The sequence below is a fragment of the Canis lupus genome, chromosome 1 (genome assembly GCF_003254725.2).
Source record: "Canis lupus dingo isolate Sandy chromosome 1, ASM325472v2, whole genome shotgun sequence".
NCBI classification, from domain to species: domain Eukaryota; kingdom Metazoa; phylum Chordata; class Mammalia; order Carnivora; family Canidae; genus Canis; species Canis lupus.
Genome location: NC_064243.1, coordinates 56692102 through 56715313, shown reverse-complemented (window position 1 = coordinate 56715313; position 23212 = coordinate 56692102). Strand labels below are relative to the sequence as shown.

Genomic DNA, 23212 nt, shown 5'->3' with positions numbered 1-23212 from the left:
TGCTCTGTCAGTGACCGAGATACAAATACCCGGGACTCTACATGGGAATTGGCCTGTTTCTCTTCCATGTATTTTGAAACCTCATTATTCAGCACATAGATGTTTGGTATCTTTATGTTCCCGGGTGAATTGGCTCTATTAATGTAATGAAGTAACATTCCTTTATCCCTGGTCATATTTCTTGATCTGAAACTTTGGCTACATGTTTCTTTTTAGAGGATATGTTTTATCCTTTTTAGTTTTTAATTTTAAGACTTTATTTAAAAGCAGTTTTAGGTTCACTGCAAAATTGAGGGGATAGTATAGAGATTTCCTATATACCCCTATGCTCCCCTCAACAGAAAGCCTCCCCCACTATCAACCTGTGCACTAGAGTCCTGCATTTGCTGCACCTGATGAACCTGCATCGATGCATCATCATCACCCAGAGTTCATGGTTTATCTCAGGGTCACTCCTGGGATTGTGCTTTCTATGGGTTTGGACAAATGTACAATGACATGTATCTACTGTTATATCACTCAGAGCATTTTCACTGCCCTAAAATCCCATGCTCTGCCCCTTCATCCCTTATTTCCCCGGCCCCAACCCCAACCCCAGCAACCTGTCTCCACGTCTGCCTTTCCCAGAGTGTCATGTGGGTTGGATCACACAGTGTGTGGATTCAGACTCGCTTCTTTCACTTAGTGATGTGCATAGAAAGTTCCTCCCTGTCTTTTCATGGCTGGATGGGTCATTTCTTTTTAGTGCCAAACACTATTCCATTGTCTGGATGTAGCAAGTTTACCTGTTTATTGACTAAATGACATCTTGGTTGCTTCCAAGTTTTGGCAGTTATGAATCAAACTGCTGTAAATATCCATGTACAAGTTTTTGAGTGGACATAAAATTTCAGTTCCTTTGGGCAAATACCAAGAAGCATGATTGCTGGATCATATTGGTAAGAAAATATTTATTTTTGTAAGAAACTGGCAAACTATCTTTCAAAGCAGCTGTACCAATTTGTATTCCCACCAGCCATGAATGAGAGTTCCTGCTATTCCACATCCATATTGGCATTTGGAGTTGTCAATGTTCTGGATTTTGTCATTCCACTATGTGTGTAGGTGTCATTGTCTTCATTTGCATTTCCCTGACTACAGCTGATGTGGAGTTTGCTTACTTGTCACCTGTGTATCTTCTTTGGTGAGGTGCCTGTGATGGTCTTTGGCTCATTTTTTAGGCTGGTTATATTTTTATTGATGCCTTTGAAAAATTCTTTGTATATTTTGGGTAAAGTCCTTTGTCAGATGCGTCTTATGCAAATATTTTCTCCCACTCTGTGGTTTGTCTTCTCATTCTCTTGATGGTGTCTTTGATGGAACAGAAAATTTTAATTTTAATGATGTCTAGCCCATCAGTTCTTTCTTTCATGGATCATGCCTTTGGTCCTTATCTGAAAGGTCATCACCACCCTTAAGTCATCTAGGTTTGGGATCCCTGGGTGGCGCAGCGGTTAAGTGCCTGCCTTTGGCCCAGGGCGCGATCCTGGAGACCCAGGATCGAATCCCACGTCGGGCTCCCAGTGCATGGAGCCTGCTTCTCCCTCTGCCTGTGTCTCTGCCTCTCTCTTTCTCTCTGTGACTATCATAAATAATAATAAAAAAAATTAAAAAAAAAAGTCATCTAGGTTTTCTCTTGTGTAATTTTAAGGAATTTTTAGTTTTCTCTACTGTATCACCCTTGTTCCTTAGTCAAAGTTTAGTTGACTATGTCTTTGTCTTTTTGTTCTCTCCCATTGATCTGTTTGTCCTTTCTTTTGCCAATACTACAGTCTTGATTAGTGTAGCTTCATCGTAAGACTTGAAGTCAGACCTTGTCCATCCTTCAACTTGGTTGTTGTTCCTCAGGATTGTGTGGCCATCCTGGGTCTTTTACTTCTGTATAGACTTTAAACTCAGTTTGTTGGTTTTGATTGGGATTGGGTTAAATCTATAGATCAAATTGGAGAGAACTGACATCTTCACAATATTGAGTCTTTCTATCCATGAATATGGGATATCTCTCCATTCATTTAGTTTTTTTATTTGTTTCAACAGTTCTGGTTTTCCTCATGGAGATTATATATATATATATATATATATATATATATATATATATATATATTTTTTTTTTTTTTTTTTTTTAAGAGAGAGCAAGCGCTTGCTAGTGGTGGGGCAGGAGAGGGAGAGAGAATCTTTTTTTTTAATATTTTATTTACGTATTTATGAGAGACACACAGAGAGAGAGAGAGAGAGAGAGAGAGAGGCAGAGACACAGGCAGAGAAAGAGGCAGGCTGTTTGCAGGGAGCCTGATGTGGGGCTTGATCTCCAGACTCAGGATCTGTGATCACACCCTGAGCCAAAGGCAGGTGCTCAGCCACTGAGCCACCCAGGTGCCCTGGGAGAGAGAGAATCTTGGTTTCACACCCAGCACGGAGCTCAGTCTCACAACCCTGAGATTATGACCTGGAGCTGAAATCAAGTTGGATGCTTGACAAACTGAGTAGCCCAGGTGCCCCAGAGATCTTATACAATTTTATTAGATTTGTACCTAAGCATTTCATTTGTTTGAGTGCTAATGTAAATGGTATTGTGTTTTTAATTTCAAATTCCATGTATTTATTGCTAGTATATGGGAAAACAGTGGAATTTGTATATTAACTTTATATCCTGCAACTTTGCCATAATTGCTTAGTTTCAGGATTTTTTTTGCCAATTCTTTTGAGTTTTCTACATAGATGTTCATGTTATTTGTAAACAAAGACAGTTTTATTTATTTTTTTCTCAGTTACTATACCTTCTTCTTCCTTTTATCGTGTTATTTTATTAGCTGAGACTCCCAGTATAATGTTGAGAAGGAGTTGTGAGAGGGGACATCCTTGACTTGTTTCTAATCTTGGTGGGAAAGCTTGCAGTTTCTCACCATTTAATACATTAGCTTTTGGGGATGCCTGGGTGGCTCAGCGGTTAAGTGTCTGCCTTTGGCTCAGGGCATGATCCCAGGATCTGGAATCAAGTCCCACATAGGGCTTCCTGTGGGGAGCCTGCTTCTCCCTCTGTGTATGTCTCCTCGTTCTCTGTCTCTGTCTCTCATGAATAAATAAATAAATCTTTAAAAAAATACATTATCAGGCAGCCCCAGTGGTGCAGTGGTTTAGTGCCACCTGAGGCCTGGGGCATGATCCTGAAGACCTGGGATCAAGTCCCACGTCAGGCTCCCTGCATGGAGCCCACTTCTCCCTCTGCCTGTGTCTCTGCCTCTCTCTCTCTCTCTGTGTCTCTATGAATAAATAAATAAAAAAAATCTTAAAAAAATACATTAGCTTTTGGTATTTTATAGATACTCTTTATCCAGTTGAAGACGTTCTCATTCCTAGTGTACTGATAGTTTTCATCATTAATTGCTGTTGGACTTTGTCAAATGATTTTTTTCTACATTTTAAATAATGAACTATACTTTGAAGCAGCTACTATTTCTGTTTATTTATTAGTAAGAGCATGAGCACATGAGAGTGGGGAGGGGCAGAGGGAGAGAGGGAGTACACCCAATATGGAGCCTGACATGGGGATCAATCTCACAACCTTGAGATCATGACCTGAGCCAAAATCAAGAGTTGGATGTTTCGCTGACTGAGCCACCCAGGCACCCCAAGATTTTTTGATATTTTAATGTGATTTTTCTCCTTTAGCCTGTTGGTATGATAGATTAATTGATTTTCAAATGTTCAACCAGCCTTGCATACTTGGAATAAATCTCCAAATTTAACTTGGTCGTGGTGTATAACTTTTTATACATTGTTTGGGTTGATTTGCTAATATTTTGAATATTTTGTTGAATTTTGCTTCTGTGTTCATGAGAGATATTGATTTTTAATTTTCTTTTCTTGCTATGTCTTTGTCTGGTTTTGGTATTAGAGGAATCCTGGCCTTAGAGAATGAGTAAGGAAATATTTACTCTGCTTCTTCTGAAAATAATGTTCCCCCCATTTCCTTTATTCAGTTGTCTTAAAGAGATTTTAGAGAATTAGTAAAATGTCTTCCTTAAATATCAGATAGAATTCACCAGTGGATTCATCTTGGTCTGGTGCTTTCTGTTTTGGAAGGTTATTAATTATCAATTCTTTATACCTCTATTTAACGTTTTGAACATATAGAATAGAATTATAATAATGGTTTTCATGTCCTTATCTAGTAATTCTGCAATCTGGATCAGTTCTAATTTGGTTTCAAGGCCATCTGGATGATCTGTGGGTTGTTTTCCATGGTTATATATTTCTCTTGGTTTTTGACTGAATGGTCTTGACTCCTTGAATACCTGATTATTTTTGATTGACTGCTGAACATTATGTATGAATGCACAGCTAGTTTGGGGCTCTGGATGATCTTAACTTCTTGCAGAGAGAATTTATGTTTGCTTCGGATAGCACTGGCCGAGGGCACTGGCAATCCCAGTAGCCTAATCTAGTCAGGGATTATGAGAACTTGAAGGTGGGCTTGCGAACACTCTTCTGGTGTCCATCCACCTTCCCTTCTTGGGCCTGGCCCTTCAGGTCACTACTTTAAGCCCGGGCATTTGACAACATGCCGTTCCTTCACACCTGAGTAGGCGGTATGCTTTTTTTTTAAAGCAGAAATTTATTAAAATGCATTCATTGTGTTTTTTTTAATTTAATTTTTTTATTTTAAAGATTTTATTTCATGAGATACACACACACAGAGAGAGAGAGAGAGAGAGAGAGATAAAGAGAGGAAGAGAGAGGCAGAGACACAGGCAGAGGGAGAAACAGGCTTCTTGCAGGGAGCCTGATGTGGGACTTGATCCTGGGACTCCAGAATCAGGCCCTGGGCTGAAGGCAGCGCTAAACCACTGAGCCACCTGGCTGCCCATTCATTGTGTTTTTTTTTTTTTTTAAAGATTTTATTTATTTATTCATGATAGTCACACAGAGAGAGACAGAGAGGCAGAGACACAGGCAGAGGGAGAAGCAGGCTCCATGCTGGGAGCCCGATGTGGGATTCAATCCCGGGTCTCCAGGATCACGCCCCGGGCCAAAGGCAGGCGCCAAACCGTTGCGCCACCCAGGGATCCCTCATTGTGTTTTAAAGGGAAAAAAATTGCATGGAGTCCTCCACCTTAAGGCTGCCAACTCTATTCTCAGAAGTACTTTGTCAGGCCATAGGGTTCTTTGCCCTTTCCCCAATGAAATAGTTCTATTTGTGCCTGAAAATGATGCATTTACTTGCATCATTTTTGTGCTCCTCATCTCTCAGCTTTTAGCTGCCTTTACTGGAATTGTCAGAGAGCTGCTTTTGACAGCAGTCTTCATGGGTGAATGGCCTGGCATTTTAGGTCCCTGCTCTGTCTCCTTTAATCTGTTCTTAATTCTTTGTTGTTTTTATTGTTCTTTGATGTCTTTAAAGTGTATCTCTGTGTTTTGGCAAATTTTGGCAAATTTTGCCCCATGTCACTTTCATTGGGAGGTTGGTACAGATGAACTGGCCTGCCGTGACCAGAGATGGAGCTCTCCTTGTTCTAGTGTTTGAGTGATGGCGTTCGTGTCAAAGGGCCTACTGTCTGCTGACCGTCAGCTCAAAAGTACCTCACTCACTGCAGCCCAGACGACCTGTGTTCTTTCCTGATTCCATCCCATTTTCCTTACACCACTGTTCACCTAGGATTTCATCCTGGAACACTGGTAATCTTTGCTTTTGTCCCTTCCCTCATCTCTCAATGTCCATCAATCACAGGGTCTTCGGTTTGCTCCCCTCCCATCTCCATCCCTGCCACCCTTGTTCAGGTCTTTACTGTACTTGGTTTGGAATGTTTGGTCCCACTGTGTCCTCCCTGTGGTCCCTCTTCTGCACTTGCAGCAGTGTTACAAGCCTGAAAATGAGTCTGGCCATGGATTCTTCTGGTTATATATTCTCTGCTGGCTCACCAGTTTCCTGGTGCTCTAACAGGACTCCTTGCACAGCACCCAGCCCTGGTCAGTGTGCCTTATCTCCTAGCAACCCGAGCGCTCGCCTCCTCTTGAGGGTTCCTTGTCATTGCCTTATCCCTCAATGTCCATCACAGCCATGACTTCTTCTGGCAAGTAGCAGGGATGTGAGACACATTTGCTTAATTAATAGCTAATGAGGAAGTGGAAGAGCGAGGTGACCGGCATCATTGTCCTAGTGTGTGTGATCCGTGATGTGGAGTAACAGTGAGAGGGTTCACGAGACAATAACTGAGTAGTACATTAACAGGAATTTTAATAAATGAGTTATAAATGAATATATGAAATAAATACATTTGAAAAATTCAATACATTTGACTTCTTTGGTTTGCAATTATGCTGTTATGCTTTTTATTCTTTAAATGTTATCTATATGGCTCTTGGTAGTTTTCTGTTAACTCTTTCAGCCTCGGGGCAGCCCAGGTGGCTCAGCGGTTTAGCGCCGCCTTCAGCCCAGGGCCTGATCCTGGAGACCTGGGATCGAGTACCACATCGGGCTCCCTCCATGGAGCCTGCTTCTCCCTCTGCTGTGTCTCTGTCTCTCTCTCTCTGTGTGTCTCTCATGAATAAATAAATAAATAAAATCTTAAAAAAAAAACAAACAACTCTTTCAGCCTCTGACTCTACAAGGACACCATGAGCCAATTACTGCTGTGGCATTTGGAAATACAGTGAGTCCACTTCTCATCTGTTCTGCGTCTCAAGATTATGTTATAATGTGGAGTCTGGATGAATGCAGACAGAAAGTGCTTCAAGGTAAATAAACAGTTAAAGGATATTTTTAAAAATGCAGAAAGGGAAGAACTCATCCTTAAATAGACTTGGTAACATATAGGGGTTTGGGAGAATATTTCAGGCCTTTAACCCTGAAACCATATACATGTCCAAGCTGGACATTCCCTGTTGGAAGCATACGAGGCATTCAGATGTACTGACCTTTGCTGTGGGTGAAGCTGACATGAAATAGGCTCATTAGTTTTATTTTTATTTTATAAAGATTTTATTTAAGAGAGAGCGAGAGAGATATCACAAGTGGGGGAGGGGCAGAGGGAGAAACAGACTCCCCACTGAGCAGGGGGCCTGATGTGGGACCCAATCCCAGGACTCTGAGATTTTGACCTGAACCAAAAGCAGATGCTTAAATGACTGATCCCCCCCAGACACCCTGGCTCATTAATTTTAATCTTACATATTTTCTTAGTTTGAAACCTGTGATTTTTATGGAACTCTGAAAACATGAAGGCAAGTAGAAATATTCTTTCCCTACAAACAGTGAGGAGAGGCAAACATGTATCAAACAAGCAAGCAAGCAAGTGGTTATCAGTTGTGGAGAGCACAGTAGAGAAGGCAGGTGAAGTGTAGATAGAGGATGTGGGCAGGATGTACTCACATGGTGTCATTTCTGGGGAGGTGACTTTTGAGTTGAAGGTTGAGGAGGAGTGTGATGGAAGGGCAGGTGCCTGCCAGTGGCACCATGCTGGGTGGCAGAGGCATTCATGCATGCTTGGGGCTTGTGAATCAAGAACTCATCCTGTCGGCACAGCTGAGAAGGTGCCCGTGGGTTGGGAGCATGGTGACGGTACAGTTTTATCAGATGAAGGTGTTTGAGCGCTAATTAATCACACTGAGAATTTGTAGGACTGCTCCAGAAAACACGTGATGGGATCTCAAGTAGCAGCATGTGCAATAGTTTATACCGCACCTCATGTCATTTGTTGTTGAGCCTCCAGTGTCAGTGCATTACCGTAGCATGCACACACATGTGGATAGAACACACAGAAATATAGTAAACATGTATACAGCATACACGCATGTATATGCACACAGCGTATGTGTGTAGTGCACACACACGTGTATCTAGTGTACACATGTACACATATATACACACTACAGCACACGTCCATGTATGTACACACATGTACGTCTGTACAGCAAACCACATGGTCATTACCCGCTCCCTGCAGAGGTCTTTGTTAACGTTGGAAGGGGCTGCACTCCCCCAGTTTATTTTTAGGTTGCTCTTCAGAACCTGTGTGGATTTTGATCCGTGGTGTGTGCTCTGTGGCCAGTGCGTCAAGCTGGGCTGGGTCACAGGCCTGGTGCTCACATGGAGCCCAGCACGGTGTTTGGAGCTGCTCCTGTGTCCTGAAGCTCCAGCCATGGGACAAGAATAAGCTGCCCCACCCTCAGTTCAGGGACGCTCAGGCCAGCGGCTGTGCCCCTGTAGCAGGGACACGACGCAGCTCATCCACATGTGGTCTCTGTGCCTGCAGTGGGAGGGGGTGCTACATTCCAGCACCTTCCTGCCCAATGTGGCTTGTGTTTGCACTTGGACTTAGGGGGTGGTATGTGACTGTATCAGTGGTTATCCCTTGTCCCCAGTCTCCTGTGCGGGCTCCTTGTCTCTCTCTCACCTCTTCACTTGGGAATATGGGATTTTCCTCTTTCCCATCAAAAATCCCTCCTTTGATGATGACAGCAGGCACTGATGGCTGCCGCCTATCCTCTCGCCCAGTCCTCATTCCTGACTGTGATCTCACGTGTGAATTGCTCCTGGACATCTCCACGTGGATGTCGGACAGCATTGCAGGCTTCCCTGCCCTGATCACCTCTCCCCCAACCTGCCTCCCACAGCCTTCCCTGCAGCAGCTCAGGTCAGAAATGACGGTGTCATGCTTCCTCCTCCCTCTGCGTCCCTGCACCCCACACCTCCACACCAACCGACCCCACCTTCCATCTGCTTTACCTTCAAAACCTATCCGAAGTCTGGGCCCCGCACACACCTGCCTTCACTGCTGCCCTGCAGTCCAGGGCCCTGAGATCACTCACCAGGGTTATGACGCTGGCTCCTCCTCCTTCACCTGCCCCGGTGCTCTCTTCTCAACTCCATAGCTGGGGATCCCTGTAAAATTGGAGTGAGTGTGCCACACTTCTGCCGAAAGCCCTCCAGTGCCTTCCCATCCCATGCAGACTAGTATCTGACACAGGTGTGGGACCCTCAGCTGAATCTCGTCTCCAGGAACAGCCCAGGCATGGTCTGCCCCCGGGCCTTTGCATCTGCTGCTCTGTCTCAGGATCACTGTGGATTCAGCTGCACCCTTGCTGTGGGGCCTTCTGACCACTACCCCGGGTCCCAGCCCCTTTGCATGCTTTGCTTTTTCTTACAGTGTTCACTACCTTCTGGCATCATACATAATCTGTTTACTTATTTTGCTTATTGGTGTCTAAGTGCCCCACTGCCTACCTCAGGGTAAGCTTTCCATGAAGGCAAGGCTTTGTCTCTTGGCTCACTGACTTATCCCAGGTACCTCGGGAGATGCCTGGGGCAGCACAGGTGCGTGTTGAATACTCAAGAAATGAGACCGTGGGCTTGGCCCAAATAGAACTCCGTGTGATATGTGCACATTTCCCTTTCTGTAGATTCGTGGTCTCATGTTGACATGACCTTGTTGGACAGCAAACAGCCCCAGTCTCAGGGCCCAACCACAGTGGCACTGAGTCCTTGCTGTGTGGTGGTGGTGGTGGGGTGTTGGTTGGGAGGCCCTACTTGAGCCTGTGGTTTGGCTTGTGTTGTCACCTTGGTCCCACAGGCCTGCCTGGACAAATCCTCATGGGGGTAGAGAGGTCCTGAAGGCTCAGATGTGCCTTCTGTGCCTTCTGCCTGTCTCTCATGGCCCCGAGCAGCTCACGTGGCCATGCCCCAGTGGTGGTGAAGTCACAGGGAGGAGGAAGAATGGGGACCGCGGGCTGTTCTGTGAGAACCTTCATGTGTAAGCACATGCAGGTGTGATGACATGGGGTCATTTTCTGATGGATGATTCCTGTGTTCCACATATACTGGAAGAACTGTTTCCACTCAATGTTTTTAATCCTCTCAGGGAGCCAGAGTGACACCAAAGCACATTGTTATTCTGCATGTTATTTTAGAGGAGAGGGCTGCGGGGTCAGGGTCTCCCTGTGGCTTGATGCAGTGATACTAAGGTTGTTGACACCCTTTGATAACCTGACACTAACGCTGAACCCCCCTCTAGGGCTGAGTCCTCGAGGGGTCATCATGGGCACCCTTCTGGGACAGGTGCTGTGTTTGAGGTTGAGCCCGGATGACCGTACAGTTGCTGTATGTGCTGGAAATAAAATATTGATGCTGGATATTGAGGTAAGAAGGTTCGACGCCTGCCTACATGCAGTTTAGCAGGGCCCAGTGCTGCCAGGCTTACCACGGGGTCCCCATCTGCCTCTCATCAATAGGATTCTTTTTTTTTTCTTTTTAAAGATTTTATTTATTTATTCATGAGAGACACAGAGAGAGAGGCAGAAACACAGGCCGAGGGAGAAGTGGACTCCTTGCAGGGAGCATGATGCAGGACTTGATCCCAGGACCCCGGGATCACGCCCTGAGCTGAAGGCAGATGCTCAATTTCTGAGCCACCCAGGCGTCCCTCATCAACAGGATTCTTAACTGGGCAATGAAGGAAACATATCTTTGTCTTGCACTTGGAAAGCTGCAGGAATCAGAGACTGCTGTTTTACGTCAATTATGAGACCAGTCCATGACATCAGGCTATCCGGAGGCTAAACGAGCATGATCGGTCACTTATTTCTCTGATTTTCTCTTCCGTTGGTGACCAGAGATAAGCCCTCCCAGGGCAGTGCTTTCATGTATCTTTTTTTATCAAACTTGCTTTCTGTCAGCAACTGGACTTTTTTCACTTGTTTCTTAACTGAGGTTGGTTTAAGTAAACGTGTCTCCTCTTCCAGGCTCTGCGACGTCTGATTAGGGCAAGGGAGTGCATTAGGCTCACCAGGCATGAGAGCGCAGGAGCGGGGCCGGGGGTATGAGGGAGGCCTCCTGTTCCCTCAGAATTCATGTGCTGCTAAGGCTTCCTTTGGCTTCTGTTTGCCAAATGAATGAAGCTCACAACTGTTTGCCTATGAGGAATTTTCTGCTATGTCCACTTAAAAAAAATCTGGGTTAGGGAGGATATTAAGCATAAAATCTTAGTTGAGGATTAATTGACGGTGGGCTTGCTGTGTGCTAGGCACGTGGGACATAGAATGTACATTTCTGTGTTCATGCAGATTTTGGCCAAGTTGTGCAACTGAGGCTCATGCATAACAAGATGCTAACGTTGTAAGCGGAGTCTCAGGTGATGGGAAAGTTCCTAGGATTCAGGGGTTCTGTTACAACACCTACCACACGTAGCAAAGCTCAGCAGCCTCGTGTTGGGAGAAGGAGCACAGAGGAGCCAGGAGGACACCAAGCCCTGTCGATGTTGGCGGGAAGGCAAGGATGATGAACCTGAGTCTGGCCTCCAGCACGCAGACAGAAAAGCGAGGTGGCAGGGGTCTGTTCCAGGCTGTGTGCACCTAAGTCCTTGGTGGGCCTGTGAAGCACGAGACTTACCAAGGTACTAGCTCACCGGACGTGCACGGGCTGCCAACCAGCACACGAAGTGTTGTAGTTCTTTTAACAGTACATGTCATAGTGGCTGCTTTGTGGCCTTTGCTTTGAGAGACTTACATGAGTAGAGAACACTGACACTGATGTCAGACATGATCACAAATAACAAAGGGAAGCAAGGTGTTTTCCAGGATATGGCATTATTAACAGGCAGAAATGCATATTTCCTAGCATCCAGGCTGGAAAGTTTCCTTGTCCTTGGCACAGTGGGACCTCCCTTTCCGTCTCTAACTGCCTGCTGGCAAAGAAGCCTAAGACAGCAGTGTTTCAGTTGTGTTTGTCAAGGGTTTCAGGTTGCGGTATTGGAAGTCTTTGAGGGTGAAGCACTTCCTCATCAGTTGGGTCCCTGTGTGGATGCAGATATGTCTGTAATTCCCGTGTGTGTCTGAGGGGGTATTTATCTTGTCTGCTGGATGCCGTAGTGTTGAAGAGCAGTCCTGATGCCAGGCACCTGGAGTCCCACAGGGATGTCACTTGCAGGGGTGACTTGTCACCATCCCTCCACTGTGCTGTGTGATTCTGGCTCATGACAGCATCTTCTGGGGCTGCCTGGTGAGAGCGGGTTTCAGGGACTTCAGAGGAAGGAAAGCTCATCAGCAGTGAGAGCACCCCGTCCTGTGTCCTGTTTGATCTTAGGATGCCCTGGCAGCTGCCCACGGGGTGTGGATGGGAAGGTGGGAGGGCCCCTGAGCCGTGTCTGCCGCGTGGCTCTGCTCAGGATTGACCTCAGGTTGCTTCGTTTCTAAAATTGCCATGCACGTGTCCTTGAGCAGCTTATGCTCCTGCAGCTCAGCCTTCTGAATTTTAACAGGTAGTCTCGCATTGGGAAGAGGGAGTTTCTAGAGTTTATTTGAACAGAAACTGTTTTCTGTGAGATATATATCATTTCTTAAGAACAATAATTACCAGAACATTCAGTTCCTGACCTTCTTCACAAACTCTCCCAGAGCCGGTCTATACTCGCTGAGCTGGAGGGTCACCAGGGCCACGTGACTGCAGCTGAGTTCTGTCCCTGGCAAACACATATCATCATCTCTGTGTCTGAAGACAGAAGCTTCAAGGTAGGGGCGTGGGCACGGGAGTACTCGAGGTGCTGTCCAGGGGACCGTGGACACACCCGCTCAGGCCCGTCTGGTCTGAGGTCACCGTGCACATGTGATTCTTGTTTCAACCACACTTCTGTCCTGAACTTGGCCTGAGGTGTCGTCTGGGCATGTTTCAACATTCGCCGGCAGGCCTGGGTCAGCTGCGGGACCCTCCTCCCCAAATCCAGGGCCTTGGGGAGCTAGAACACTAACGTACCCCTGGTGTTTCCTGGGGTCAGAGCGGAAGAGCATTTTCCAATCAGAGGATTCAGTCAGAACCAAACTGAGCTTACAAAGACCATAATTTAAGATGCCAGCACCTTCCCATCCAGCTCCAAGTCAGCTAGTGTTAGGATTATCGTCCTATTGACCCAGGGAGGACGTGTAGAGCATGGTTGGAAGAGGAGTTGAGGGTAGTTCCCGTCCACCTGCGGAGTGGGAGAGGAGAGAGGCCAGAACACTTCCTCGGTCACCTGGAAGTGTCTGCCCCGCAGACCCGGCCTCACAGGGGCTGCTTGCCTTGCTCGGAGTGGGACTCCTGGGGTCCAGCCCAGCCCCAGCCCACCCAGCTGCTGTGCCGCACCTCTGCTCACTTGGATAGAGATGAGGGTGCCCGTTGTCTCATGGGGTTTTTGAGAAGGGGAGCTGATGTTGGGAAGGCACTAGAGTGTGCCTGGAAACTCAGGCCCTGCAGCCCGGATGGCAGTGACTGTGGCTGGCACACCTCTTCTAGGCAGCGTCAATCGGGTGCTGGAGATGTCTGCAGCCCTGTCTCGGATCTTCCAACTCCATTACTTCTGGAAATGTTAGCCTTTTCTTTTTCACATGCTTCTGACATCTTTTATTGTGTTCCTACACTTTTGTTATTTATATGGCTATTTTATTATTTTCTCCTTTAGGAAACTGCTCACACAAATTAATTTGTAACTGAGTAGAAATATTAGTTCAAACTACATCAGTAATGGCAAAATTTGTATCTTGTAAAGAAACATGTGTCTTTCCCAAGGTTTGGGATCATCATGTGGGATCATTGATCTACAACTCACCAGTGTTAACAGGTAACTTAAAACTCGCCCGTGGAGTCCAGTTCTCTCAGTGTGTTTATATGCTGGGGTTGTCCCGTTGAAGGGGGTCTGAGGGTCCTTCAAAAGTAGCTGTGTCCCTCCCAGCCACACGTTGTAAGGATTCACTTACCAGGTACATTTCCTGAAGCTTTAAACTTAAAATTATTTTAAGTGTAAGCTCACAGTCTGAAAAGCTTCCAGGTGGGCTGGAGGAAACGTGCTGTCCACCTCTGCTGTCCACAGAGGCAGGTGCAGCGCCAGAGGATGCACTTACCTGGGAAGCTCTGTAGGCCCTGAGCCCTTGGCCACTGTGCGCTCTTCTCCAACTGTCTGTTTGGTGGTGAGTCCTTACAGCACGGTCATGTAGGTCCCCGAAGAGCCTGCTGCCCCCTCTAAACCCCCTCCAGACACCTCCTGGGCCGGTGTTCCAGGGTTCCTAGCTCACATCCTACTGTACATGTGGCTTCTTTCTTGTGATGAATCACAGGAAAATACAGCTTAACGATCGTGCAGGTGCATTGTGACCCAGTGGAGTTCCTGCGGCCCTTCCCAAGAGATTTGGCGTTCCCCCTGACGTCAGTGACCCTGTGCTGAGTGGGATATTCTAGGAACTTAAATGCAATCTCGGGGACAAGTGCATTTCTTGGAATTACGTTGGAATTATCTTCCTGAAATTAATTTGTGGACTTACTATTTGACGGTCCAGAAAACAATTACTAATTTGATTTTGATGTCATTTGTAGTTTATTTAGGATGCGTAGTGTTTTTAAATGTCCATTTATCTTAATTTTCCTTCTGAATTCCTGACAGTTTAGATTCAGAATAACTTTTATTCATTTATTTGAAAAGATTTTCTTTCTTTACTGGAGAAAGAGAGAGAGACAGAAAGAACATGGGTGAAGGGAGGGGCGGGGGAAAGGGAGAAACAGACTTCCTCACTCAGCAGGGAGTCTGATGGGGGGCTGATCCCAGGACTCTGAGATCATGACCTGAGCTGAAGGTAGACATCTAATCCACTGAGCCACCCAGGCACCCCCAAAATAGCTTTTAGGTGAAATGACATACTAGGCAACAATTTAAACAGTGGGCATCATTTAATTGCTATTTTCCTGACTAATCCCATAAATTTGTTTTCTTTGTTACAAGTCTAATGGTTATTGGGTGCTAGTGCTTTTTGTAGTGTGGGTAATGGAGCCGCTGGGCCTCAGTGGCCCTGAAGTGGTTTGCATGGACTGTGAGCTGCCCCCAGGCTGATGATGTGGGACAGCTTCGCTACCTTCCCCTGCTCACAGGTCTCAAAATGGTTATGCACTCACAGTTTCTATTTCCCCGTGAAGAAATTATTTCGGAATAGTTCAGACTTGACTAAAAAAAAGCATTATACATAAAACTCAGATGGTTTTCAGTTTACATACTACAGGTAAATATTCATGTATTCTCTCTACAGCCTTCCCTCTCCTGAGCCTCCTCATTGATGCCAAGAGCAGACAGCTAGTGACGGGATGTGCAAACGGCCAGGTGAGGGAAGCACCAACTGTAATTCCAGGTCCAGACATGATCATGACCACGCGAGCGTCCGCGGAAAGGTCTCTGCTTGCATTCTTTATGATTTGAAGAAACCGTCGGCCCCAGAGCTTGGGCCCTTCCTTTTGGGGCCTGGGCGTCGGGCTCGCACGCACCCGCCCACTGCCGGCAGAAGAGCCAGCTTTACATAATTTGAAAAATTTGAAGATACTTGATTTCTTTAAAACTTAGTTTTTTAGGGGTGCAATTCAGGTGGACTTCACAAAGCGTGGATACTGTTTTCTTTTTAAAAAGTTGCTGTTGTGATAATCTGGGCAAGATACCATATTAGGAAATAACTCAGTTCTCGCTCTTGCAAGAGTCCTTTACCTTCACACGAACGAACGCCTTGCTTCCGACACCCTGGTCACCACGGGTGTGGGGGTCCCTGCACACCAGGTGGTTCTCCAGCATGCCCACAGGGTGTCCTACGATCTTACTCAGTTCTGACACTGTCTGCTGGAGACCCGCAGGTGAGGGGCCGGGTCCCATGTGACGACACCCCCTTCACACGCTGATCACATGTAGTAGGGCCTGGGCAACCTGGCTATAGACTAGACGTGCTCACACCCCCCACTTTGGGTTCCATTGATTTGCTAGAGCGACTTGCAGACCTCAGGGAAATGCTTATTTGGCCCGTTTGCCAATTTTCTTTAAAGATTGATTTATTTGAGAATGAGAGAGAGAACATGAGTGGGAGGGGCAGAGGGAAAGAGCATCTCAAGCAGACTCTCCACTGAGCACTGAGCCCGACACAGAGTTTGATCCCATGACCCTGAGATCACCTGAGCGGAAACCAAGAGTCAGATGTTTAACTGACTGAGCCGCCAGGTGCCCCCAGTTTACCTGCCTAATAAAGGGTGTGATAAAGGACAGACAGCAGCCAGTTGGAGGGGCACGTATGGCGAGGTCTGGAAGGGTCACCTTTGTGGTGGGGGCTGCAGGTGTGTTCACCAACCTGGAAGCTGGGTTTTCATGGAGGCTTCATTATACAGGCCGGACTGATGAAGCCATCAGCCACTGGTCACTGAACCCTCCCCTGAGGTCAAAGGTGGGATGGAAAGTCCAACCCTCTCATCAGGGGATTGGTTCCCCTGGGAACCGGCCCCCACCTTCACGGCTTTCCCAAGGTCACCTCGTCATCACCACCGAAGATGCCTTTGTCACTCTCATCACATAAGAAGTTCCTAAGGTTTGAGGAGCTTTGTGCTGGAAACAGAGAGGGAGGGGGGCGGCCAAAAATATGTATTTCCTGTTATAAATCACAACATCACAGATGTATTTCTGGAAACTAAGAAATGTTATTTTTGTTTTTGACAAAGGTTTTGCCCAGCGACGTGCTGGATATATTCACAGCTGTGTGTTGGTGGTGCTGGGTTCAGAGAGGCTGGTGTGGACCAGTGGGAAGCAGGGTTGTGTCTGCATCTGCAGGCTGCGGTCTGAAGCTTGGAGGCTCTGGGTGTGCAGGGAAAGGTGGGGTCACCCAGACAGGCTTCAGGTGGGGAGGGCTGGTCTCCTGCTCCACACCTTTCTCACTGGGCTGCTCACTGGTGCCCTCTGATGACGCTGACCTGTTATGTCTGTTTTGCTTTTCCAGCTTTGGATCTTCAGTTTGGTTGAGGGACATCATTATCGTTGTGTGACCCGCGTGAGCCTAAAGAAGAAAAGTGAGAGTTTCTCTAGGAGGGTTGAGTCCAGGCTGTGCAGCCTGCCGGGTAATGTCACTCAGAGTCCCCCTTGGGTCTCCTGTCCCTGGGGCTCCTGCCCCCAAGGCTCCTGCCCTCAAGGCCCTGTCCCTGGGGCTCCTGCTCTCAAGGCTCCTCCCCTGCTCTCAAGGCTGCTGCCCTTGGGGCTCCTGCCCTCAAGGTCCCTGCCCTCAAGGTTCTTGCCCCTGGGGCTCCTGCCCTCAAGGCTCCTGCCTTCGAGGCTCTTGCCCTAGGGACTCCTGCCCTCGGGGCTCCTCCTCTGCCTTCGGAGCTCCTGCCCTCAAGGCTCCTGCCCCTGGGGATCCTGCTACTGCCCACCCCCACCCCCCCCACCCCCCCATCCAGGGCTTCCTCTCAGCCTGCCAGGGTCCCACGTCAGGTGAACCGAAGGGAGAGCAGGGCAGGGACAGTTGTTATTGGGACAAGTCTGGCGTCTGACCTCAGATATCCAGCAGCACCAGGCTGGTCTTGTGAGGGGACGGGGGTATGGGGGGCAGCGGAAGCTCATACTTGTGTGCATAGCATTGGGGGGGGGGGATGCTGCGGTCTGGTGATCAGGAGAGCACCTGCCCCCCAGCCCAGGGCAGCAGCTTCCCAGCTTCTGTGGGTTGTCACGGAGCCCGGGCCCCCATCCTGCCTGAACCAGCCCCATCTCTGTGCTGAGGCCTCTCCCTCAGCCCACCGTGTGTCCACTTGGCCACGCCTCACTTCCTCCTCACGGGTCACTCTAATATCTCCCAGAACGTCTCTAAAGGAGCGGACACTGCTGGAAACGCTGGGGATTTTACTTCTTGCCCTCTAGTGGACATGTGCTGTCCATTCAGTTTAGTGGTACAGCAAATGTGTCTTTCTGCCCTCAAGTTCCTCATCACTATTCCTCCCTTTGCTTTAGTTTGTATCTTTTTTTTTTTTTTTTTTTTTTGTGGATGGCTTTCAGCTAGTTCTTTGTGGAGAAGGTCAGAAAGGACCTTATCCAAGTTATCTGTTTTCTTCCTAATGCTTTAAATCTTGGCTTTCATTATTTCTTGAGTAAGTGCCATTTATCAGAAGGTGAACCTGACCCTGCTTTAGGAACAGAGGCAAAGAGAAGTGCCTGGAACCCCACCTGTCTTCCTCACACACCGCACGAATGGGGTCTGCTGTGGATTTATAATCTTGTTCTTTGACCCGTGATCCGAGTTACTCAGCCTATGTGTTATTCCCTGCGACATCCCATGCTACCAGCTATTTGCCTTTGTCTGTGTCATCGCTGAGATGATCAATAATTCTGTTCCTAGAGGAGAGTCAGCGTCCCTGCACACATGGCCTGGAGAAGGGAGAGGAGGTCGAAGCAAGCCTCCCCGTCCTGGGGCTGGCGCCCTGTGACCTGTCAGCCATCGTCAGTGCCCCGTGTGTGTGGGGGTGAGTGTGATGACCTTGGCCGGTGCCCTGTGAGGAAGGCCTCCTAAGTTAGGTTCATTTTTTTAAGAATGATTAAAATAAAGCCAAGTATTTTTGTTTGAGAAGTAATAGCTGGTAAGTGTTGTTCAGATTGCATATTCTAAGTCTTAAAGTTGGTAAACTTGGTCAATTATTTTTAAGTATGTTTAGTAAAAGAGATGAAATTGTTTTTAATTTTGCTCACCAAAACCTAGGCAGATCCTGATTCTGCACAAGTAAAGGGAGATATAATCAAACTCATTCTATACCTCCCCCAGCTGCACTGCCTATCAGACTCTAAAGAATGTATTACGCTGGCTTTCACCACTGAGCACAGAAAGCTCCAGGGACAACGAGGCACAAGCCTCTGGTCTCCTTGGACAGAGTGGGGATTATTGGCATGGGGAGCCAGCAGTGCTGGGTCTCCTGTGCTGGAGCTCCTTGAGGGTCAGGGCCAGGGCTTCTCCCCTGGGGTGTACACGGAGTTGTTCAGCCGACTTGGGGATGGCTGTGAGAGCATGAGGGCCGAGAATGAGCCCAGGAAGTCAGGGTGGTCAGAGGCTCCAGGGGACCGAGAGGCAGGAGGGAGGGAGGGCACCAAGAGTCTTCAGAGTCCCAAGTCTGGCACAGCCTGAGGAGGCCTATTGGTCCCTTTATTAATATTTATCTAGTTTGTATGATAAAACATAGAAGAAAAAGCAGAGTTGGGTTTGCCTTTGGCTCTCTGCTACTTCTTTCCATTTCCTGTTGAGCTGGTTACCTCCTTTACAACACCACCTGGCAGGACCAGCAGGTGCAGCACTGCCCCTCTCTCAGGGACGCCCACCTCAGAGAGGCCCGTAACCTCAGAGAAAGGGAAACCTTGCAGATTGTAGTCAAGCTGGAATCAGGTTGTGGCTGGTTAGTACTTGTCTTTACCAGACAGCGGGTGTCCAGGAGACCCGGAATTCCAGCCTAGTCAAGGACAGTTCTAGATCATCAATGCCAAGAGCCGGCCACCTGCAAGAGCACATGGAGGGCCACTCAGTGGCATGCCGTGGGATGGGAGCCTGAGGAGTGAGACCAGCTCTTTGTTTTTCCTTTTCCCTTTACAATTAGGCTTTCTTCTGAGACTACCTCATGCTTGTGGATTGGAAGCTCAGCTGGCTTATTCATATTTAACTTGGCAAACTTTGAATTGGAAGCGGTTTTACATTATAGGGGTAAGATCACAGTTCAGATCATCTTTGATACAAATTTCACATAATGTCAATTAGTCTTTTTCTCTGACATCTGGGGGGTGACACTTCAGCGTAGAAGGCTTAGTCATTGGGTGTGCTGGGTGTGCAGAGTGGTCAGGCCACAGGCAGCCTCCCCACGGGATCCCAAGGACAAGCTCTGAGTCCACTCTGACCTCCTGGCAGGTCTCCCTTCTCTTTGTCCTTGGTCCTCCCATCTTCCATATACAGGGCTCTGAGGGACACTTGTTCTCTTAGCACTGCTGCATCTGTCCCAGGCTCATACCAGGGGCTCTAAGTTCACCCCATCAGTATTTCCTGCTAGAGTCTTAATACCTGTGACTGGGGACTGGTCGGACTCCCAATTGTCTGAACTGAGCTGGGGTGCCCTCCTGCCCAGCTCTGGTTCCAGTTCTCAAGACCACCATGCACTGAGCTGCCCCTGCTGGAGATGTAGGCATGATGAAGGCCGCACGGTAGCCAAGGTCACCCATAGGTGCAAGCTCCCTTCTTTCTCTCTTAAGGCCCCTGAGCTTTAGGGACAGAGTCTGGGTCCTTAGCCTGGGCCCGCCAGGGCCTTGGTCCTCACGGGAAGTCACTGCACCTTTGCATCACTTACAGGACTTGGCCTGAACCCTCCAGACCTCTGCTGGCCTGAGTTCCTGTTCCTCCTCCTCCCGCTCATGCTTGTAGCTTCACCTGAGCTTGTCCCCCGATCTGGTTGGTGTGTGTGCTCCTGGGGATGGTGTTTTTCTCTGTGGCTACGCTGCACACTGGGTCTGTGGTCTCTGTAGGCCCCTGCTCCTCAGTGACTCCAGCAGCTCTTGCCCCGGGGTTAGGGCTCCCGTGAAGGCCTTGCTCCTTGAGACACTCCAGCCCCTAGCACAGGACCATGGGCAGTGGGCATGCGGGCACATGGTGAATGAATGTGTCAGTGAGTGGCTAGTTCCCTCTCCTTACCCTGTCAGCATTGCTTGCTTGTTTCTCTTTGCTGAAAATTAAGATTTCAGGAGCCTCAGCATTCACGTGGCGGGATCATGTGCAGTGATGAGCAAAGCCAATGATGATAAGGTCAGTCCTAAAGTGTTTACTGCCCTCAGCCTGCAGAACACACTGCCCGTACTTGTGCTTTGTACTCACGTTGTGCCACATAGGATGGCATGGTTGGCTTAGTGGGGTCTCATGGGTGGCATTTTATGAAGCACATGGTGGCCATGGGGCTACACTGTAACTCCCGGGGTCATTGGAGCAGATTAATTTGTACAGAGCTGGGCTTTGACTGGAGTTGTGAGTGTGTGATCGTTGCTGACTGTCCCCTGCAGGCCATCTGCTTACTCACATCCTTGTTTGGCCGGAAGATCGTCATGTTGGAGATCCGTGTTGCTGCTCTGGTGAGGTCTCAGCAGGGTCACGACGCAGGAAGGCATCTATCGGTGCTGCCCCGGTACGGCCTTCCTGAGTAGGATATACATGGGCAGCTTGACCAGCTGGGAGAATTTTGATTCCTTTCTAATCTTGAGAAAGAAAAATAAAATTCAGTAAACTCCCCGAACTGTACTGTTTGAAAGAAGTTATTGCTCGTGGCATTGCTTCTACCTTGTTTAACGCTAAACGATTGATAGTTTATGTTAATGCAAAACTATTTATTTTATGAAATAGCACTTTTATGAAAAATATTAAAAATTTTTTTTTAGATTAAGAATAAGCATGTGTGCAAGCACTGCATGCCCGCATCTACAGGAATCATCGCTGGTGACTGTCCTTATACTGTGCATTTCCGTGGTACAAGGCCAGTACGTGACTTTGCTGTCCTGTGTGCTTCTGTTCCTACCCTAGCACCTGTGTTGGGCCCACCTCTCCACTGTGCTTCACAACTGCGAAGGAAAGCAAGACCCCGCCGGCACCTCAGAGACAGTCTGGTTAGTGTCCCGTGGCCTGCAGTGTCAGAACATGAAGCCCTGTTCTGCTCCGTGACCCCGTACTAGTTGGCACCATTCACTTACTTTGTGAATTCTCACGTGTCCTCCCCACTCCGGTGTTCATTCTTCATTTCTCTGCCTCTCGTGTATATTTTTCTGTGAGGTTGTTGGTAGGGAATATGCTAGATGTGTCTTTTCCTGGATTGGGTATCATTCACAAGAATTCAAAAACATTTAAAAATTGCTGATGGCTCTAGTGGCCAGAAGAGCAGCTTACTTAGGGATACTCAGTTATCTACGAAGGGAACAATCTCTTCTTGCCTCTCTTTGCTGACGAATTTTAAAGCAAATCCCAAACATCCCATTAGTTTACCCCTGCATACCTCAGTATGCATTTCTAAAACATGTGGACATTGGCTTACCCAGCCATGATGCCTTTATATCAAATCCAACAGCATTTCTTTGGTGTTTTACATTAGCCAGCCCATCTAAGCTATTCTCGGTTGTCTCAAAAAATTTTGTCATTGTTTTATTATAAGCAGAAAATAAATCCACATGTTGCCTTTTACAAAGAAATGATTTTAAACGTAACTTGTTTTAAGATGATAGGCTTTATCACATTCCATTTATTTCCATTGTAAGAATAATTGATAATGAGGTTTTTTTTTTTCCCTTCAGTGACCAACCCAGAGTCCAGTCTTGTTAAGCCCCTTAGTGACCTAATTAAAAAAACAATAGAGATGCTCGTCAGTCTGCTTTTCTCTCCATCTTTGGTGAGGGACCCAGCTCCTGCAGGAGGCAGGACAGGGTGGGATGGGGTGCCCCCTGCGAGGACCTCTCCTCCCCTGCCCAGGTGGGTATCTGTGTCCATCCGTCCCCTCCTTTCTCTGTGAGACCTTCTGAAATTCATGACTCTTCTCTCCTCATGCCGCTGAGCCCTTCAGGAAAAGATAGTGTAGAGCCCCCCACTGGCTGACTTTTTAATAATTCTCTTAATACCAAAAATAATTTTATGTTATGTATATGTTTCTATTAAAATTATTTGGAAAACTTGTGAGTAATAAATATTAAATGGCTAACAGTTGGAATAAAAAACTAGGTTGTTTAGATAATATTCTGAAATTCTAAATATAATTTTTAACTTAAAATTTCTTATGGGATGAAATCTCTGCTATGTGACTAATGATGCATTAGGTTTTTTCCCTGTAAGCGTGGCAGCTGTTTTCATCAGCCACATGTTGGCGACCTTACATTTCAGGAATATAATCTTACGGCGCACCTCCATGTGGAAATCCGTTGTGAAATGAGACACATGATTCTCTCTCCTGCTTTTCTTTTTTACTTTACTCATTTATTTCTTTAGCTTTTGTTCTTGCGTATGTTTTATTTAGATTTATCCTTAAAAATGGATTTTATTTCCATTTTTTGCTAGTATGGGTCATCTTACTTAGATGGGGGTATATGATACACCACACTTCATGGCTAAATGTTGCGTAGAGCAAAACTTTTGATAAGAACAGTTGTATAGATAATAAGGTTTATTATGGAGATTATAATTTCTCTGTATCGAGAGAGAGGTAAAACCTCAAAGTGTTGATCTTTATGCCAGTTTTTATATCTTGTTTAAAAAATATTCGTATGGAAAATTAATGAAAATGACTGATTTATAGCTATCCTATAATCTAAAAAATTACATCTCACTGTAATAGAAATAAGAAATACTTGTGATAAAGAACTTTTATTTTAATGCTTAGGGCATT

General features: G+C 46.9%; 1 protein-coding gene across 33 annotated transcripts in view; it reads left to right on the top strand.

Annotated features, from left to right (window-relative positions):
- Nucleotides 1-23212, top strand: part of WDR27 (WD repeat domain 27) — a 215322-nt gene that overhangs the window by 72067 nt on the left and 120043 nt on the right. For 27 of the 33 annotated variants that reach the window (XR_007413166.1, XR_007413185.1, XR_007413165.1 and 24 more), the window contains 11 exons: nucleotides 6633-6774; nucleotides 10050-10174; nucleotides 12427-12540; nucleotides 13571-13622; nucleotides 15076-15146; nucleotides 16789-16906; nucleotides 18175-18298; nucleotides 19415-19518; nucleotides 20537-20604; nucleotides 20856-20977; nucleotides 21370-21452. Coding sequence is in view for 27 of the 33 variants with exons in the window: in XM_049114652.1 (XP_048970609.1) it covers nucleotides 6633-6774; nucleotides 10050-10174; nucleotides 12427-12540; nucleotides 13571-13622; nucleotides 15076-15146; nucleotides 16789-16906; nucleotides 18175-18298; nucleotides 19415-19518; nucleotides 20537-20604; nucleotides 20856-20977; nucleotides 21370-21452 (1123 nt within the window). In the remaining 6 variants the exon portion in view is untranslated. Of the gene's footprint in view, nucleotides 1-6632; nucleotides 6775-10049; nucleotides 10175-12426; nucleotides 12541-13463; nucleotides 13623-15075; nucleotides 15147-16788; nucleotides 16907-18174; nucleotides 18299-19414; nucleotides 19519-20536; nucleotides 20605-20855; nucleotides 20978-21369; nucleotides 21453-23212 lie in introns of those variants that run through there. The other 6 variants (XM_049114681.1, XM_049114682.1, XM_049114679.1 and 3 more) reach the window with 4 other exon arrangements.